Genomic DNA, 20,097 nt, shown 5'->3' with positions numbered 1-20,097 from the left:
GAATTTATAATAAAAAAAACATAAAAAAAGGGGGAATAATCTTCTCCAGCATTGTAGACTTTAAGCTAATCACCTTTATCTTATAAGAAACTCTTCATATTTTGAGCTTTTTCAGGAGGTATCTGCCCAATTGACAGGGCAGGAAGATGTCTTAGATACTGGAAAATATTTTAAATAATTTGAAAATCAGTAAGGGGGGCACGGTGGCTTAGTCGTTAGCCACGTTCGCCTCACACCTCCAGGGTTGGGGGTTCGATTCCCCTGAGATAGGCACAGGCTCCCCGTGACCCGAGGTAGTTCGGATAAGCGGTAGAAAATGAGTGAGAGTGAGTGAAAATCAGTACAGTTCAGTCCTAGTGACTTGTAGAATCTATAAGGTACATTGCGGCTATTCTGCTTAGTTTTTTCTATGTTTTGTAACCAGTCAGCATATGAATGCTAAAAAAAAGTAAGGGTCTAACACTGGGGCTTGAAACACTTTATTCAGATGCTTGAACATGTCCATAAAACATACGACATAGTTTGAGACAACTTAACTTGCACAAATCACAGATTCTGATCCTATCGATTGCTGATACACAATTAACAATCTGCCTAAAAATAATTGGCAGATCCCACCTTCATGTCATTGAACTGCCATTGAGAAACAGCAGAATGCAGACAAGAAAGAAAACACACTAAATCCTTCTGCACAACTTTTTATTTGTAACTTTTCATTACATTTCCTGAAATCTACATTATCTATGGCTTTAGTGACCTCCATAAGGAGGCTGAAATAGCTTTGGTTGCATCCGTGAACCATGTTGTACATTCAGAGGTATAATTTTATAAGGCACAGGTTCCACACAAAGACACGTAACAGACTGAACAAAGTAAAATTTGGCCGTAAAGGCAAAAATCCCCCAGAAAAGGGAAACATCTTCATCACTTTGACCTCTGATTATTGAAGGATTCTGTATGATTTGTCTACCGCTGATATCACACAAGCAAGCAAAAGTAAATAGAATGAATATCGTACTGAAATATTGAGCATAAAATAATACAATAGTAGCAATGCATATGCAAAAAAAAAACAGAAAATTTCCTTTCCACAGAAGACAAAAATACAAACTAATAGCACAGATTTTATATTTCCATTCATGGCTGTTCGAAATAAAATTCAAAATATGTTAGGGTATGCACATAACATTTCAAAACAGATCCTTTAATATATACTTGAGATCCCTTTCCACTGGCTTTAGTGTTTGAAATGCTGCATTAATGTGTTTATTTAAATCTCATTTTCATGACAAAAAGACAATAAAATGAAATCATGGTATGTATCTACATACACGCTCTTTAGTGAACATCAACATGCATTTCACAGACAAACTGACTAATCGGCTCATCGAGACAGAGGCCACGATCGGTTGAGGTAGCTTGTCTACAGTCAAGTCAAGTGGAGGAGAGCGTGTATACAGGGTGCTTTCAGCCTTTAGATTTCAAGTTACAAAATAAATACAAGGTTAAAAAACAATATGGCATTTTGAATAGTTTGTTTATTCAAACATCTTGCACAGTAGTGTGTGTAATGTCCTCATGAAGTTGTATGGCTTTAATGAAAAATTCAGCACCGCCATGCAAAGCTAAATTCAGCACCACCATGTGAGGCTAATAATGACTGCTTCTAATCTGACGTGCCATGTTTATGCTTAAGGTTTGCACTTTTTTGGGATAAAAAGCATTAACATTCCTGTGATTGTTCCTCGGAGGATCTAGGCCTCCTGGTGTGCATGTCCATTAATGCCATTGGCTTCTGGGTGGCTGAGAGCCTGAGTCTCTAAAGAGGCCTTGTCCCGTAATGCCTTCTGTTGCACCAGGTGTCTGCGGTGGTAAAACAGGTATCCTGGCAACAGGAAGCCGGCCAGTGAAAAGATCAGCAGACCGAAGTTGATCTGATTGGATGAGAAGAGAAATGTATATTTATTTAAGTAAAATCTTTAAGAAGATCCAGCTATTAAAAATGTCCTGGATCAGCAACTAACATGACTAAGGGTGTTTTCACACCTAGTTCGTTTTAGCCCTCCAAACGCTCTCAGAGCGGTTCAGTGTGTATATGTGAACAAACCATGTGATCTGAGAGCCCTTAAAAGGACCCAGAAGCGAACCGTACTCAGACCACCTCCGAGGTGGTCCGAGTACAGTTCGTTTGAGGGTTCGTTTGTGTGTGACATGTGAAAGCAATGAGGTCCCGGTCCGCTTTGCGTTTCATTTCGCCAAATGTCCCTGGAGGCTTGCCATACCTGCAGCCGTGTTCCGTCACTGCGACTGCTGAAAACACAAAACCTTTCGCCATGGCAGGTCGCGGAGTCGTGTGGTCTTATGAAGAAAGCTGTGCACTTATTGATATTTGATTGTAAATGTACAATGTACTTAAAAATGTACCACAGCCATGTGATGACAACTTGTAAAGAGGCCATTTTGAATACCCAAAATCCATTGCTGCACAGAATTCTGGGTTCTGAGTTCTTATGAAGTTGAGGTGTGAACACGAAAGGGTCTGAGATCACTTCAATACTAAAGAGGACCAAAAAGAGAACTGGCTTCTCTTTTGAGTCCACTATATTGTGAACACCAAACGGACTGAGGTCACATTCGGCTAGTTCCTTTTCTGGTTCACTTTAAGTGAACTGGGTTTGGTTCTTTTAAAACAAACTATATCTGAAAACACCCTAAAATATCAACCACATGCTTTTTTAAGCTTAACCATTAATTAATAAAAATTCATTGCGATAAACAAGATAATTTATCGGGATTTTGCTTTATTTTCGCTTCACATTCCCTATTTTGTTTAGAGCCACAAACTCAGATAAGAGTTCTGTTTGAGGTCTGATTGTCTCTCAATATTTGTTGTTTTTTTTTTTTACAGATCTGAATGTCTGCTATTGGCTGATCCATGTCTAGTACTGGCTGGGCTTAATTTTATATTCTAGTATGTTATCACATCATATCAATAATAAAAAACAGTGTCACTGTTGTGTAACGTCTTCAGTACAAAGGAGTTTATGCTCTGTGATTTCTTGCTAATCTGGTAATCTTTGTCATGTTAACACAAGTGATAGCTGGAACGAATTTATCCTTAATTATTATGATGTATATTATAAAACACTTTCTCTATGTGAGCCGTGTTTCTTACCCAATACCCGTTTCCCTCCAGTGGTCCCAACATCGCAATGAAGAGTGGCTGCTGAAGCAGGGCGACCACAGCGCTGATCATAGACTGCAGGCCGGTCAGAGTGCCAAAGTGATTAGATGGATAGCTGCAAGAGAGAGATATAATATTGGCATTCTCCATTTTCTGCAAGTTTTGTAAACAAGTTTCCTCTATCTTTGGCATACAGACTAATACAAAGCTAATCACTGACTGATCAGAGAATTCTTAAACATGGTTTATTGTTTTCTACATAAGTTTGAATTATGAATTTTGGAAATTGGAAATGCGCCTCGTTCCTGTCCCCTTCCTCTGATGGTATAGGCAACTGTAACTGCGACATAATTGGTTCTTATATTTTATGATATAGCACCTAATAGGTTGTAAACAGTAACCCAGAATTTTCAATCCCTGTTTCAATCCCTGTTTCAATCCCAATTTGCCTCCCTGTTTTGTAAAAACTGCAGCAATCCACACACTCTCCAGTTTGGGGACTCAAATCATTCATTCATTCATTCATCTTCTACCGCTTATCCGAACTACCTTGGGTCACGGGGAGCCTGTGCCTATCTCAGGCGTCATTGGGCATCAAGGCAGGATACAACCTGGACGAAGTGCCAACCCATTGCAGGGCACACACACACACACTCTCATTCACTCACGCAATCACACACTACGGACAAGTTTCCAGAGATGCCAATCAACCTACCATGCATGTCTTTGGACCGGGGGAGGAAACCGGAGTACCCGGAGGAAACCCCCGAGGCACGGGAGAACATGCAAACTCCACACACACAAGGTGGAGGCGGGAATCGAACCCCGACCCTGGAGGTGTGAGGCGAACGTGCTAACCACTAAGCCACCGTGTCCCCCTGGACTCAAATCAATTCATCAAATTTCTAAAAAATGCTTAGTTTCTAGTTGTAGGATGACTGATGAGCAAGTGTTTGTTTTTTTGTGAATGAATTCCCATTAACATCATGGATAATTAAGGATTTGTTAAATTTGTAAAAACAAAACAAAACAAAAAAACGTGTCTTGTAGGTGAAAAGCCCATATCAGACTTTGTGAATGTACTTACACAGCAGCGTACAATCCCCCGCAGCAGGAGTGGATGAAACCTCGGACCATGGTGTGCAAGATAAATGTCAAGATCTGTACACAGATTAAGTGGCACAGGGGAAAACATAGGGACAAATAGTCAATAACCAAAACCAGATGGAGTGTAAAGTAAGCAGTCAGAGGGAGTCAGCGGTTAAAAAAAATTAGAGAACATGAACACCAACTTCAACCAGGAAATCAGGAGTAAACGCTCCAGGTAGTACAGGTAGTACTACATTCTGAAACTATATTCCAGTTCTAATGGAAACATACCCTCAGAAATCAGAAATGGTACTTAAGTAAAGCATCGGCTATAAACCATGTAGATATAGCAGATTTAAAAAGTCTACACACCGCTGTTGTTATTGCAGGCTATTTTTTCCCCCTTTAATGTGAGTATTTTTTCCCCCTTTAATGTGAGTAGTATTAGAAATGTTTTATGAAATGAAAGGGGGAAAAAAATGTCACTGACCTAGTTACACACCCTTTATAATAAGGAATGTGATGGTAACTATGATAATTAATGACATTCAAACTCATGTTCTGAAGTAATTATCACACATCTGTCATCTAATAAGTCTTTATTTTTGCTTTCATCTGAGTGCTGAAGTCATGGGCCGCAAAGATCTTACAGAGCATGGGTGAGATGGCATTGTCAAAAGGTATCCCTCATGAGAGGGGTATAAAGATGTTCCAAAACATTAGATGTACCATAGAACAACGTGAAGGCCATCATCAAAAAGTGGAGAAAATGGGGCGCCACAGTGGCATTACCAAGAACAGGACGTCCCTCCAAAATTGTCCAAAGGATAGCTGGCATGTACTGGTCACACTCCACATGTGACAACAATCTCTAATGTTCTTCATGGGGTAGGGAGACCAAATGGAAGCCAGTTCTTGAAAAATACATTCCAACTTAAATCACCCAAACCATCTGGCGACAATTATATTTGGATGATGAGCTAGTTAATTTGAGCAAAATTCTAAATATATTGTTGGTGCAATAACAAGACAGCTTATCACCCAAAGAACACCATATCCACAGTGAAGCATGGTGGTGGCAGCATTGTGCTATGGGGCTGCTTATCTTCAGCTGGGACTGGGGCTCTAATCAAGATAGAGGTAATCAAAGGCAATCTATTTTGATAAGCATCTGTTAGGAAGCAGAAGATGAAGAAAGAAGAAGATCAATGCTTTTATAGGTTCAGGGGGAGCCCAGATTTTAAGCCGATCGAAAACATGTGGAAAGACTACAGCATTTTTGCAGGAATCACATTAAGATGCAATAGGTTTTTATTTTATTTTATTTTATTTAAGGTTTAATTGTACTTTAATTTTGATATATATAAAGACTGAATGCTGTATTACAAACAGATGGAGCTTTAACAACGAATTAGTTAATGGGTGAGCATACCTTTTGCTAAAATATTTCTACTTTTTAAAAACAATTCATTGGTTTTTCACTTACATTTTGTTAGCGGCTATATAACAAGAAAGGTGGATTAAGATCTTACACCTAGGTTTCATTTTTCCACAAAACTCTGTTCTCTGCACTGCACTCTGAATAGAACACCATTTCTAATAATGAACCTGAAAGAGAAATGGGATCTCACTTTAAGCAAACCAGGAACACAGCTGGAAGATTGTCATCTGTGGCAGTGCATTAAAAGATCAAGACGGCTCAGACACAGGATTCACTTTTCCAAATGGAGGAGATTCGAGGTATCAGACTGGAGTTCAGACCGGATCGGTTATAGAATCTGTGCCAAGGTGCTTTAAAGCTGTCCTGGTGGTTCTTCCTTTAATTTGATACCTGTCTATATTTACTGTCAAATGTGCAGTTAAGAGACTTTAAAGAAATGCAATTCATTTTCATACTTAATCTAAATAATTAGCTGCGTCTGTTCTTACCTGTAGCGGCAAGTTGTCAATGAGCGACATGATGCCAAACAGGACGAGCAGCAGGTTGGTAAAAGTGAAGGCTCTAATGGCGTTTGTCAGTTTCTGGATCTTTCTGTCACGCTTCGGTTTGGAGGCAGAAGTGCTAGAAAATCAGAAACATCTTGAATTATCTGCAGTTAGTTTTCTTACAAGTTGCATATTCCAATTTCATATCCTTTTTATTACACTGTCCACCCTTACAGTATATTTCTGTCAGCATTTCCGAGTGTGTGTCTCACCTTTGCTCTTCCTTTGTAGGGCTCTGCTCGTCCTCACACTCCTTCATCTTCCAGTCCATGATGTAGCCGATCAGAGGGCATGTGACCAGGCAGAGGAGCTGCAGCGTTCCGAAAATAGATGAATAAAAGCTTACTGTGGGGAAAAAAACAAAAACGCAGACACAAATAAACACACATATCGGTATACAAACAGCTCGTGCCAGAAAGCACAAACATACGGGTACAGCACCTGTATGTTTGTGCTTTCTGACACGAGCTGTTCGTATACCGATATGTGTGTTTATTTGGTGTTAATATGGCGTGACTACGTTATACAACCTGTCCACAAAGATGAAACAGAATAAAAAGGTATACAAGAACTTTCAGCAGTCTGTCCTAAACATTTTAAATGGAAAGTTACTGTGATGAGAATTTTATAATCACAGCAATAAAATGTAACATTTTGTAATTATTATTACTCCATGCTGAAAGTACTAGATTTTACATTGCAACTTTAAATCCAAAGTCATAGCCTTTATTTGGAAGGATACGGATCATCGATCATGAATAATTGGATTGTCAGATGTTGGTGGTGAACCCAACACTTTCTCCATCCTTAACAGCTGCATTAAAATTATAATGATAATCATAATAGGACTGTGCTGCCATTAGGCTACACTGAAATGTATGACTACATATAGGTGATATAGGGACCGATGCGTTGCACAGGGGACCGACCTGAAGTCCCCTGTGCAAGACCAAAACTGTGTTTCAGAAATAGAGCGGTTCAGGCACGACACTTACAAGAGAACAGGACGTCACTGTAAAAATGGTCAAACACCAAAACCACCAAACAGAATAAAGTATCTGTGGTTGGAAACATGTTCCATCCTGGTAGATGCCATGCAAGAACTAAGGGCTGAAAAGTTAGTCTTGTTGTTTCAGTTTGTTGATAGTGCAAATATGAGACACCAAATGTTATAATATCACAATCAAATGTCAAATATAAACCTATACACTCATTCCTTACCTTTCTCTTCAGCTAAATGTTCCAGTTTCTTAGAAGCTGAAAGTGGCAAAGAAATAAATATGAGCAATTTTATTAAATCGATGCAATCCAACAAGTTAATCAAAGTCAAATTTCCAAACACACTGTAGTGCAAAAATCGTTAAATAACAGACAGATCGTCGATGATTGTTTGTGTCCTCAGGTCATTTATGGATCCTGGTGTATATATTATGTACTGTATAATGCATGCACACTCACGGTGAGGTTCTCCATGCGTAACCATAAACTCCAGCAATTTGTTCATGGCCCCCATGTAAAAGATGATACGCAGCTGTGTCATCCCCATGGTAATCAGACTCCACAGGAAGATGGGAGAAAACACAGAGCGACGGAAAGGAACTGGGGCTGTAAGACAGAGACAGAAAGGGGGCACATTATGGGCAAAAACGAGGAAAAAACCTGGCTGAGTGAAAAAAATCACGTTGAAAACATTTTTCTTATTATTTGCCCACACATCCAGAACACATCATATTTCTGCATCAGAACCTTTGTTCTTTGGCACAGTTTGCATCTGGCGGCTAAGCTGCATCATGACTTGAAGTTTAGCAGCTTGCCACACTGTATTCTGGGTAAACATCAAAGCACACTATGGCTTCATTTAGACCTGGTGCATCTATCTGATGAATTTGAACCTACAATTATTTAAGGATGTCCAGCTAAGCGTTATTTCTGAGTACCTTAATTTAAATCTGATCGCTCGATTGAGCGTTATATTGTATGGAAATCAGCTCATGACATTTTAACCACCAACTTCTGGTCCATGTCCACCCTCCTAGATTTGGCTCACTGTTCTGACTGTCAAATCAAACCACAGTAAGAGCTATAGATGCAATTTACACCCGAATAACATCTGGTTCAAGCAAGTGGATGAGTGAGACTTGAGTGCCATGAAATTCAGATAATACCTATCCTGATATAATCCTGACGCATTTAAATTATAATTTCAATAAAAAATTACATTTTATTTAATATTTAAATAAAAACAGATTTAAATATCAGACTTGTTACTTAATTATACACAATAATAATTTGGGTATGTTTTAGAACCATAGAGATTTTTTATTCTAAAATTTACATAAATGCTATTTTTTGGATGAAGTTCATTAAGTTAATACACCAAATCGTATGAGCCATAAAATAAAATTTGTTTTTTGTGGGAACTTGTGAACCTGTGGTAGAACTTTTCAGTCACAAGATATGGGGAAATGTTGACTGTAATATATATATAATTTTAACATATAGCCTAAAGGGAGGAACTGAAATTGAAAGAATGAAACGTAGGCAATAAGTTTCGGAATTCAGACGTTATTAAGGGCTGGTTTAAGTAGCAGGTCTGGTTATTCAGACCTCCCCTAAGAAATCTTATATATAGTCTAAAAAGGAGATGAGACAGACTGCAGTCATGGTCTCAGTACAGGAAGAGCTTAGTTTAACGGTATGAACCTAAATGACCTTTGTTTTAAAACGCACCAAAGGGTACTTTAACCAAAATCAAGATTATTACTGAGCAAAGCTCACAAAATAATCTTAATTCATGTCTTTATTGCTTTGACATTATTTTACCCCAGATATAATTTGCTTGTTAAAGTCTGTCTGGTCAGACATCCATCACTGACCCTAAAACCGCTATAGGACAAACACCGTTCCTCAAATCTGCAACCAAAGATTGTGGCTACAGCCTGTTTCTCAGTTCAGCAGGTGGAGTCCCGGCGGTGTGTGTGTGTGTGTGTTTGTGTGTGCATGTTTGTGCTATATATAACATACGTGGTTCACTAAGGGCCGCATCATTCAATTTGTCACTTGAATGATTGAGCTGATCTTTTTTCTCCTCCAGAGCGTATTTCTGAGATTCGTCACCTGAGCGCATCTTCTTCCTGAGAATGTGAAACGTAAATTGTAAACGTATGAATGATTAATATCCAGGAACAGATTTAGTCTAACGCTTACATTTTGTCATGTGAAGTGCTGAAGAATTAGACGTTGGGTTTGAACACTTTTTCTATACTTTATAAAGCATTAAAGGAACAATTCATCATTTTATAATGAACAACTTAATCAACATAATCCTTATTTCTTGCATCTACATAGTAAATGAAACCACCAGAATCAGGTTTCAACATGAAGTGAGAAAAGAACTGAAATAGAAATCCTGGATTGCTTAAAATTCCCTTATAATGTGTATTAAAGGGCAGCTGTTGAAATCTTTTAACAGATTTTGAAAGTAACACAAATTCAGAACTCCTACGGATGGCATCCTTTTTCACCCCTGTAATCGTGGGCGTCTCTGATTCTGTTGCTAGAGTACGTTATACACACTGATAAAGACATAAAGAGATTATTTCCTTTGAGACTTTGGTAAATGACGCCTGCACCCAGTAGTACAGTATGTCATTTGGCACGCTGAAGAGTAAATGGCATTCAAGCTGACGTCTGAACTGGGTGGTTAGTGAATTCCTTGGGAACAGGCTCCCTCCTTTATTACATTAGGACATTTTAATATGTCTGTGTGTACTTAATAAATAAAAAACATTTTACACTGACATCTCCTCCATCTCCTCGGGTGTGGGGAACGACTCCGCTGGCCAATTCAGCAAACAGTTGACAAAGATCAGGACGGCAAGAGCAGACCAAACCCACATGATCACTGTGAACGGCACCCCAGCATTATATATCAGCTATTGGGAAAGAGAGAGAGAGAGAGAGAGAGAGATGATCAAGCTGGATTTTGTTTCTGTGTTGGGTGCACAGTTACAGTTCATTGTTTGAAGAAGGCCATACAGTGTTTGTGCCTCATATAAACTGGTTGATAACACCGCCTAACCAATCATTCATCTTTTTTTCTGATGCAACTGAGGAGAAGCCTTACACTACACAAAAGCTCCACCACTTGCCTCGCAGCATTGACGCACCTCATTCTTTTTCTCACAGAGCAGTTTTGGTTACGCAACGGCACACAATAATTGTAGCAACTAGTGCGCTGGCAAAATGCCAACATCTTTTTGCCATTCCTCAATTCACTGGTTTTGTAGTTAGGGAATGAACATGCAAATGAGAAGGAACAGTTTTGTAAAATAGCTTAAATCATTTTTCAACACTGTTCTCCTAGTTTGAAAGTTCGTAACCTTGGTGTTTGGCTCGAAAATTGTGTAGTTACACATAAACTATACAGGCAACATTAATGTAACTTCCATTTTGCTCTCATCTCTGATTAGTTCTCGGCTAATAAAAAGCAACACCACAACATGGTGCAACCACCACTATGCTTCAAAAGCAATATCACACTTGCAACCATGTGGCTATATTAATAGAACAGAGACATATGATGTCCTTTATCTTCTATTTTTCTAGGAGTTTCACACAATCTTCTGTGCTGCTGAAACAAAGTCAATTCCTACACAGAATCATTCTGACTGTGAAGTTAAGAACTTCATATAAGGTGCGAAAGAACGATGTGAGATAAAATCCGTACCTTAACTCCAGGGAAAGTGACAGCGGACGATGCGTAAGAGCCGATCATCAGTGACATCACGGTGGAGCTGAGGCTCCCAAACATGTTGGGCAGCTACGGTGGAAGAGACACAGCATGCAAAAAATTTACAACAACTTTCAGCATTGATTGTGAATAAAAAAACCAAAAAACAAACAAGAAATGTGTTGAATCCATTAACTGCTTTGCACAAAGTTGGAGATGTGGATTCGTGGTGTTTGCTTTTCTTAGAAATTCAGCATGTGCATAACAGAAGAAATTGTATTTGTGGTGTGGTTTCTTTTCAGTGAAAATCACACTGGTGTGAGAAAACAATAGGGACCTGGGACAACCAACACTGTGGTGACAAACTAGTAGCAAGAATGTGTGAACAAACCGGGATATCCTTGTTCCTTGGGGTTAAACCCGGAAAAAGAGAGAGAGAGAGAGAGAGAGAGAAGTTGTTTCCTTCCGTCATTAATCAGAAGTAACATATGCCCGCCCATTGGTGCAGCATGCTTCATAAATTCATTTGTATGTCTAATGCACTTCCTCAGTCAGTACGGAGTACCTTGCATATTGACTAAAGGGTGGAATAATTGTTAGAGATGTGCGAAAAATAAACATACTGACTATGCATCACAGCTATTACACAGGTAGTCCACAAATGTAAACCATTTCGCTTTAACTCTGTGACTGTAGGATTATTAAGTAAGTGTGTGTGGATAGTGTCAGTTCATGTTACATTTTGCAAGCAGTAAAACATGACAGACAGTTCATTTGTATAAGCACGGCCATAAGAAAGTGCATTAGTCCTCGTACATATTACGGCAAAAGATTATCAATGAACGACACACCGTTTGTTTAACGATATTATTTTAGAACAGAGGACGTATCCGAACAAGCATATTATAATGGTGCATTAATAAAAGCAGCCAACTAGAATATCAAACTTTTAAATGTGTAACAAAACTGCCCTTGTTTACGTGCAAATTTCGGAAAATCAGAGGAAGCTCATGATGTGAAAACCGACTTTAAACAGTAGCCAGTAAAATGAATGACCTCATCAACATCACAACTGATTCTGTTCAATTATTAGAGTAGACTAAACGTATGACGATTAAAATATGTTTTTTGGCATTGGCACTGATTGCATTGTCTTTCCTGGAACAAGCTCTGCTACTTTTCCCTTACACATACATATACACACACACAAACTGAGTTCAATGAGTTTCCTATGATACACTTCAAGGTGAGATACTAAACTAATCAGAGAGAGAGAGAGAGAGAGAGAGAGAGAGAGAGAGAGAGAGAGAGAGAGAGAGAGAGAGAGAGAGAATGCAGTAACTAATGTTTATGTGTTTGTGTGAGAGAGATAGAGAGAGAGAGAGAGAGAGAGAGAGAGAGAGAATGCAGTAACCAATGTTTATGTGTTTGTGTGAGAGAGATAGAGAGAGAGAGAGAGAGAGAGAGAGAGAGAGAGAGAGAGAGAGAGAGAATGCAGTAACCAATGTTTATGTGTTTATGTGTGTGTGAGAGAGAGAGGGAGAGACAGAGAGAATGCAGTAACTAATGTGTATGTGTTTGTGTGTGTTTGTGTGTGTGAGAGAGAAAGAGAGACAGAGAGAATGCAGTAACTAATGTGTATGTGTGTGTGTGTGTGTGTGTGTGTGTGAGAGAGAGAGAGGTCTGACAGGTCATAACCTTCAATGACTTGGCTAAACAGCATGGTGTGATTCTGTACATACTGGCACTAAACCCACATAGCTAAAGTGTGTGAGAGAGAGAGAGAGAGAGAGAGAGAGAGAGAGAGAGAGAGAGAGAGAGAGGGAGGGAGGAGAAAAAAGACGAGGGTGTTCTGTGTTCTGTATTTCGAAGAAAAGCACAACACAGCGTCATGGTATGAAAGGGCTGGTTGTATTCAGTGCTGAGTATCTAGTCCACATGTTTTTCCAGTGCACACTTAGGAAAAAGTTTGTATGTGTGGAGTGTACGTGTGCAAGCACTAGAGTAAACAATGTGTGTGTGTGTGTGCAAATTGCTGCCACTTGATAAATACGGTCTTTCCGTTACATAAGGGATCACAGGTATTTCACACACACTGAATATATAAATGTATATATAAACACAAGTCCTTTTCTGTAACAGACACTATGTCGCTATGGGAAGATGGTGATAAATGTAACACCTGTAGTGGGTATAGACTTATGTAAAATGATTGCAATGCTATGTGCGCATGTGTGTATGTGTGTGTGTCCTTGTCTGGTTTAGGTAAAGGAGAGTGGGTGGAGTAGAAGGTGTGCATTAAACTTGCGTCTTTGATTGGTGGAAACTGCTCGCCTCTGTCATCAGTGCCCAGCCTAACTCACTCCCATGAACACATACTCTTACTGGAATTAAAATCTGTCACGGCTAAACACCACGTGCATGGCCACATATAATTCCACAACAAAACATATCTCTGGCCGGTCTGCTTGTCTTTCTCTCTGCGTCCTCCCCTCACAATTTTCTTACCGTGAGTGATGTGAAGGTCAAACAGATTCCTCCAAAACCATTAAGTGACAGAGCAAGGAAGATGAGAGCAGAGAGGACTAGCAAAAATAAAAAAGAAACAGAATGATAAGAAACCTTATAACCATTTCCTCTTAGCACTTACATTATAGCAGCTATAAAAAAAAAGCATTCCTTGACCACAGTCACTTTTTAACCCTTGCGTCAAGTTAAATAATAAATAAATGCAGCTTGTTATGTTGCAGTGAGAAACCCTTGTGAGAAAGTAAAAACGTGACAGTGGAGTCTCCTTCCATAAATGAGACGAATGTCTCTTAGCGGAAAGTCGTTTATTTAAATAACAACTTGCTTGCTTGCTTGTTTATTATTAAGCATCGATCATGTGCAGTTTCTGCCATATGGAAACAATGCACACTGTACTTTTCTGTTACTAAGACTATGTAAAACACCTGCACATTTGGTTCACCACTTTCCACTCTGTACCGTTTGCAGATTATTTACTGTTACTACATGAAATTTAACTGCACATCACAGTCTACTCTTACTGGAACGTGTAACCTGTTACTGCAGAATTTTTTCATATTTGCCTTGTTTCTAGTTATATTTATTTATTCTTATTTCAGTCAGATTTCTACGCACAGTCTAATTGGAGTAGTCTGGGTTTGATCTACATCGTCCTATATCTACATCCTAGATCAAGCAATTAATATAATATATATAATCCTGCTGGAAATAACCAACATATTCTGACCAATCAGAATCAAGAATTCTGTAATATGCTTTAATGTAAATTACTGTCTATTAATATTACTACATTCTGTCATCACATGACAATAAGGCTGATTTTAAGAGTTTTAAATGATTCGAGCTCAGACAATTACTTCCAAATTTTCCCCAGGTGACATGGGTGGAACGGCGATACTCAAGGTGTGACATTCAAAATCTGCTGGCTGAAGTAGTACTTTGCATATCTGGAAAGTCATAAAAGTACTACGGAGTATATAAATGCTGGCCTGAAGCCTATCGTTTTGGATTTGACACGTTTTACAGCCGGATATTCTGATTCGAGAATTCCATTTATGACATTTGGCAGACTCCTTTATTCAGTGTGAAGTGTTTTGAACTCTTTAACGATTAAATAAATTCACATACTGGATCACTGGGACTAAGAGTACTATCAGAATAAACATGCTGTTGGGGAGTATAGTATAGCATGAAAAACATAACACAAAATTATCAACGCAAGTTGAAATGTTTTTTATTTTAAATAATAAAGTGCTAATTTATACACAGTACATTAAACAGTGGCATGGCACAGATGTTCCACATGATTATATAATACGTGTTATGGCATGTTCCTGTCACATCTGTCACATTTCTCAGTTAAGTTAAGTTTAGTTAACTTTAAGCCAGAATTAGATGTTTTGTCTCAAGACAGGACTTAGAGAAACTTGTTCATGCTTTCATCACCAGCAGGGTGGATTATTGCAATGGACTCCTTATTGGGATCCCCAAAAAGACCATTAGACAGCTGCAGCTCATACAGAACTCTGCTGCAAGAATTCTGACCAGAACCAAAAAATCTGAGCACATCACTCCAGTCCTCAGGTCCTTACACTGGCTTCCAGTTACATTTAGAATAGATTTTAAAGTATTGTTACACGTTTATAAATCACTTCATGGCTTTGGACCGAAATACATTACAGATATGCTTATTGAATATAAACCAACAGACTACTCAGATCATTAGGATCAGGTCAGTTAGAGATACCAAGGGTTCACTCAAAACAAGGTGCGTCCCGGGAACCGAAAAATGAAATAGTGTGTGTGTGTAAGTGCTATGTGTGTGTTTGACTCACCTTGAGGATGATATGCCGATATAGACATCATTGCACAGGAAAGAGCAAAACAGGCGCTGAGTGAGAAAGAGTTTAAGTGTGAATTTAACATGACCAGATGATTAGTGACTGTTTATTATGATTAATGACTTAAATGATATGTCTTTTGCATTACTGTTGGATTTACTTGGACCACTTAACAAGAAAATTATGTTTAAAAATAATCTCATTTCAGAGCTCAACAAATACAGACCTCTGTATTTTGCACATCCTGTAAAGCAGCACTCATGACACTTCCTGTGTGTTTGAAACCTCTTCCTAAATATAGCACTGTTTTAACACACTGTCATCATACACATGGGAGCGCAAACTGTGCACATGCACTAATTCATCTACAGGAATTGTTTTATTCTGGTCAGGGTCGCCGAGGGTTAAATTACAGGGGAAGGTACAGACAAAAATACCTCCATGAGGGGCCAGACTGATCATAAATCCTTAGGGAACTGGTGTGGGTTAAAAAAACACCTCTAAGATTAATAAGATTACATGACTCTGTATAGAGGTTTTACACACATTTGTTTGCTTAAATCTGTCTCAAATATTGTAATGTCCGGTATCGCAAGGATTCGAATCGTAACCGATTTTGGCACATTGTTGTGCTTTTGAGAACTAGAACAACTGTTTGTAAGACGTAAAAAAGCTCTGCCACTGCTTTTAATGGTGGGATCAGTTTATGTGTGTGTTTGTGTGTGTTTGTGTGTTTATACCTCCCGGTCAGGCGCAGAGGTCTGGGCCCGTATCGGTCCATGAGGATGCCGAGTGGCAGCGTGGTAGCACTGAGCAAGAAGGAGCCAATAGTAAAGCCCAGATTGAGCATCTCCTCCTGCTCTACACAGCTGACCCAGACTTTGTGCACCTTAGTACTGATGTTAGCCACCTCAGTCTCATTTTCTAGCAGTGACACAGAGAGACAAAAGAGACCTGATCAGCATATGGTTTATTCATGGTTTTCGTCTTCTCTGGCTCATGTGCCATGGCTGAATGACCCTGACTGGCTGTGTCTAAGTGGGTTTTTCCATCCTTCCTAGGGCAGCTTACCTGAGCAAAGATGAGAGTAAAAGCCCTGGCCCTTCAGCATAATGAGCAGAGATCCCCAACCAAGAAGGACAGCTGAAAATCCCAGGTTTTCCACCACTGCTGTGCCGGCCATCCACCATCGCCTCCGGAAAGCCTGAGACAGTGAGGGAGTCAGCCATCTGTCAGAAAACGGAGGAAAAGTGAGAGTGAGATTACATTAAAAAAATACAAGCCTGTTCTCCGTCAAAACTGATGTTGTGAGGGAGGAAAATGAGCATCCAATAACCTGATAAATATATCTCAGATGCACTGCTGAGCAAATCTTTAAAGTGCTCTGTCATTTCCTTTCACAAACAATGAAAAGCAGGTCAGGAGGACACCCACATGAACACAGACCTGTTGCTAAACCCATAAAACTTGAAGCCCATAAAGCTTCAATGCCTCAAACTAAACCTAAACTAAAAATGACAAGAAAGTTCAACAATTTGTGTATTTGCTATTTATTATATTTTTATATTGTACGGACATAATAGCAGTGACTATGGTTATATGTATAACAATCTCAGTATCACACTCAGTTATTTTGTCATCTGATCAGCATCTGATTTACATGCAGCAAGTAACCTGATATGCTGGAAATGCTTCATCTACATGAATCAGATTTATGTTATAGCATAATTATTACATTATTCATCGGGCATGAAATTTTTGAATCTAGTTTCTCAATAGCTTAATATTTTGCATATTAATATTTTGTAAACAGAGCCTTCATAAACATTCATTCATTCATTCATTCATCTTCTACCGCTTATCCGAACTACCTCGGGTCACGGGGAGCCTGTGCCTATCTCAGGCGTCATTGGGCATCAAGGCAGGATACACCCTGGACAGAGTGCCAACACTGGGTTCACACACACACACTCATTCACTCACGCAATCACACACTAGGGACAATTTTCCAGAGATGCCAATCAATCTACCATGCATGTCTTTGGACTGGAGAGGAAACCGGAGTACCCGGAGAAAACCCCCGATGCACAGGGAGAACATGCAAACTCCACACACGCAAGGTGGAGGCGGGAATCGAACCCCGACCCTTGAGGTGTGAGGCGAACATGTTATCCACTAAGCCACCGTGCCCCCGCCTTCATAAACACTTCCATTTAATTTTCTGCACGTACACTTTCTATTAATTTAATTGCGTTTGGATTCAAGATGATTTGTTTGGTTGTTTTTTTATATATTTTTTCTCATATTTTATCAGAGGCTTGACTTTTACTTTAATTTGTACACAAAGAGTAAAAAGTATCAGTACTTAAATTCTTAATGAGTTAAAATCCATGTGTAATTAGCATAATTACACTGTTTACATGACCATGCACATGGATAATCTGATAAAAGTCAGAAACAATGATCTTACCACAATAATAATACAATAATCTCCTGGCTAATTAGTAAACCTCAGAACACGTGCTCTGTTTGACCTTTCTCTATTTCCATTTGTGTTGTATACAGATAGTGAACGAGGTCACTTCAGTCCTTTTGGCTACCTGTTGCAGACGGCTCAAATGAAACCACATAAACCTTCACATGGAAAAAGAGCAGTGTGACCCGGCATAGCCGGCAAGTCAGTGAATGTTTCACAACAACCCTGATACTTGTCATGCTTGGTCAGCCTGCATTTTCAAGGCAGGATTAATTTGTTCCCATTATTCACTGGTATAAAAAGCACATGCGCGCATTATTTTACTTTCCATCCTGAAGCACAGGCGTGACAAAACAGAGAGGCGAAATTGACCTGTCACTACCGCTAAAGAAGTGAACAGTCAGACAGAACAAGAAATAGGGGCACAGTGAAAAAGAAAAGGAAGGAAAAAACCTTTTCACTTGGCATTAAGTGAGGGCAAGACTAAAGTGAATAGGTCACCCATTCCGGTTGGGTTTCTTTGTGTTTAATGTGATTAGACACAGCCCACTAGGTAGCTTTATCCTCAGCAGTCTGGCATATAGAAGGATTTCTTTTGTAAGTCACACTGCCTATTAGCATACAGTCAATTAAACACACACACACACAAACATGCAAACTAGTTGCACATTTGAATGTCCCACTGATATGAGTGTTTAATAAAGTGTGTACAAGGTTTCTCTAAAGGTATCTTTTTACTATGTTCATCTGAAATGTGTCCAAATGTGTCGACACACCGTGACACACACAACGCTACTAACGTCTTACCCCTCGGTGTTGCAGTGTTAAAGCGTGGCAAATGTTTCAATATCCTAACTGTTAATAATTTCAAGACTGTATTATTAGAACAAAATTATATAATGTATTTTGTAAAATACTGAATGATGAATGTTACATAATGATGGGATGAATTACATACATATATATATACCTATCTAATTTATCTATCTATCTATCTATCCATCCATCCATCTATCTATCTATCTATCCATACTTCTACCTATCTAGCCGTCTGTCTGTCTATCTATCTATCTATCTATCTATCTAGGAAAAGAGCACATTAAATAAACACTCAAAGTAAAGTGTTTAAATAACCAAACACTGTGTGTGTGTGTGTGTGTGTGTGTGTGTGTGTGTGTGTGTGTGTGTGTGTGTGTGTGTGTTTAGCATCCTGCTGCTTGAAACCAAATGGTCAAATGGTCATGACCCTCCTTTGTACAAAGACTGAAACATTTTCCCAAGAGAATTAAAGCCAAAACCATTGACTTTTCTTGGAGTTGTTAGATCTAAGATGGATAGATAGAGCGAGAGAGATAGAGAGAGAGAGAGAGAGAGAGAGAGAGAGAGAGAGAGAGAGAGAGATTTCTCAGTTTTCTCTAACTGAGCCCCCAGGTGTGTTTCCTCACAGAGAAGTTTTAGGCTTTGTTTCAAACACGCGCGCGCGCGCGCGCATACACACACACATACACTCGACTTCACAACGAATTGCAAGCGTGTTATAAAATGAGATACAGTTGTTTTGTTTTTTAAAGCTTCAACAGAATAAAGTTGAAGAATAAAATAAGAAACACAAGCAACAATAAGTTTCTAAAGTCTCCGGTACTGTAAGTGAGGGTACTGTAAGTACTGTACTAGTGCCACGTGTGTAAAGAGCACACACACATCCAGACAAATGTGTTCTGTAAAGCTTTTTAATCAACACACCTAATCTTTATTTCACACTTTATTACATATAAACCTCTAAACTAAAGCAAATTCTGAACTTACTTCATTGTCGTGTTTTTTTTTCCAGCCACACACGTGTCTTGTCTTGTAAGAATCCCTTCCTCTTTAATTCGGGTCAAATCGCGAAAGTCGATATAATAATGTAGTAATAACCCTAATGTTGTTTCCAAGTGACTGACCAGTAAACTACTGAAAATCTTTGTGAACTTGTAATGGTTCTTGATTTTTAAGTCCCACTCCTTGTCCCTCCCAGCTGCCTAAATGGCCGCTCAAAAAGTTCTTCTCAGACAAAGAGTCGACTCTCTCTCTCTCTCTCTCTCTCTCTCTCTCTCTCTCCACCCAGCTGCTACTCTTACACGTGCGTGTGAAAGCTGGAAGTGACACTCACTGAACGATGAACGATAATTGTCACTGTACTTACAGTTTAATCAACCGAATCGATAATTCAGTAAACTGAGTCACATTTATTTGTCAGATGATTCATTATTTGGCATTC

At 39.1% G+C, this 20,097-nt stretch overlaps 1 protein-coding gene across 1 annotated transcript; it reads right to left on the bottom strand.

Moving 5' to 3' along the window:
- Window positions 1–682: 682 nt before the first annotated feature.
- Window positions 683–19,882, bottom strand: slc43a1a (solute carrier family 43 member 1a). Its single transcript, XM_060885240.1, has 15 exons — window positions 19,644–19,882; window positions 16,433–16,590; window positions 16,102–16,285; window positions 15,356–15,411; window positions 13,500–13,576; window positions 10,989–11,081; window positions 10,061–10,194; window positions 9,284–9,393; window positions 7,718–7,864; window positions 7,481–7,516; window positions 6,472–6,604; window positions 6,203–6,335; window positions 4,272–4,345; window positions 3,176–3,299; window positions 683–1,934 (listed from the first exon to the last, which is right to left on the bottom strand). The coding sequence occupies exons 1-15, from the start codon at window positions 19,646–19,648 to the stop codon at window positions 1,755–1,757; spliced, it is 1,644 nt and encodes a 547-aa protein (XP_060741223.1). The 5' UTR covers window positions 19,649–19,882; the 3' UTR covers window positions 683–1,754.
- Window positions 19,883–20,097: the final 215 nt, after the last annotated feature.

The sequence above is a fragment of the Tachysurus vachellii genome, chromosome 13 (genome assembly GCF_030014155.1).
Source record: "Tachysurus vachellii isolate PV-2020 chromosome 13, HZAU_Pvac_v1, whole genome shotgun sequence".
NCBI lineage: Eukaryota > Metazoa > Chordata > Actinopteri > Siluriformes > Bagridae > Tachysurus > Tachysurus vachellii.
Note: the sequence above shows the minus strand (reverse complement) of the source record. Positions and strands in the feature narration are given on the sequence as shown.

Excerpts from the sequence above, each read along its gene's own strand:
- slc43a1a (XM_060885240.1), bottom strand. Across the intron at positions 6,336-6,471 it reads CCTACAAAGGAAGAGCAAAG|CACTTCTGCCTCCAAACCGA; the intron begins GTGAGACACACA and ends CTGATTTTCTAG. Across the intron at positions 1,935-3,175 it reads TGGAGGGAAACGGGTATTGG|ATCAACTTCGGTCTGCTGAT; the intron begins GTAAGAAACACG and ends TCATCCAATCAG.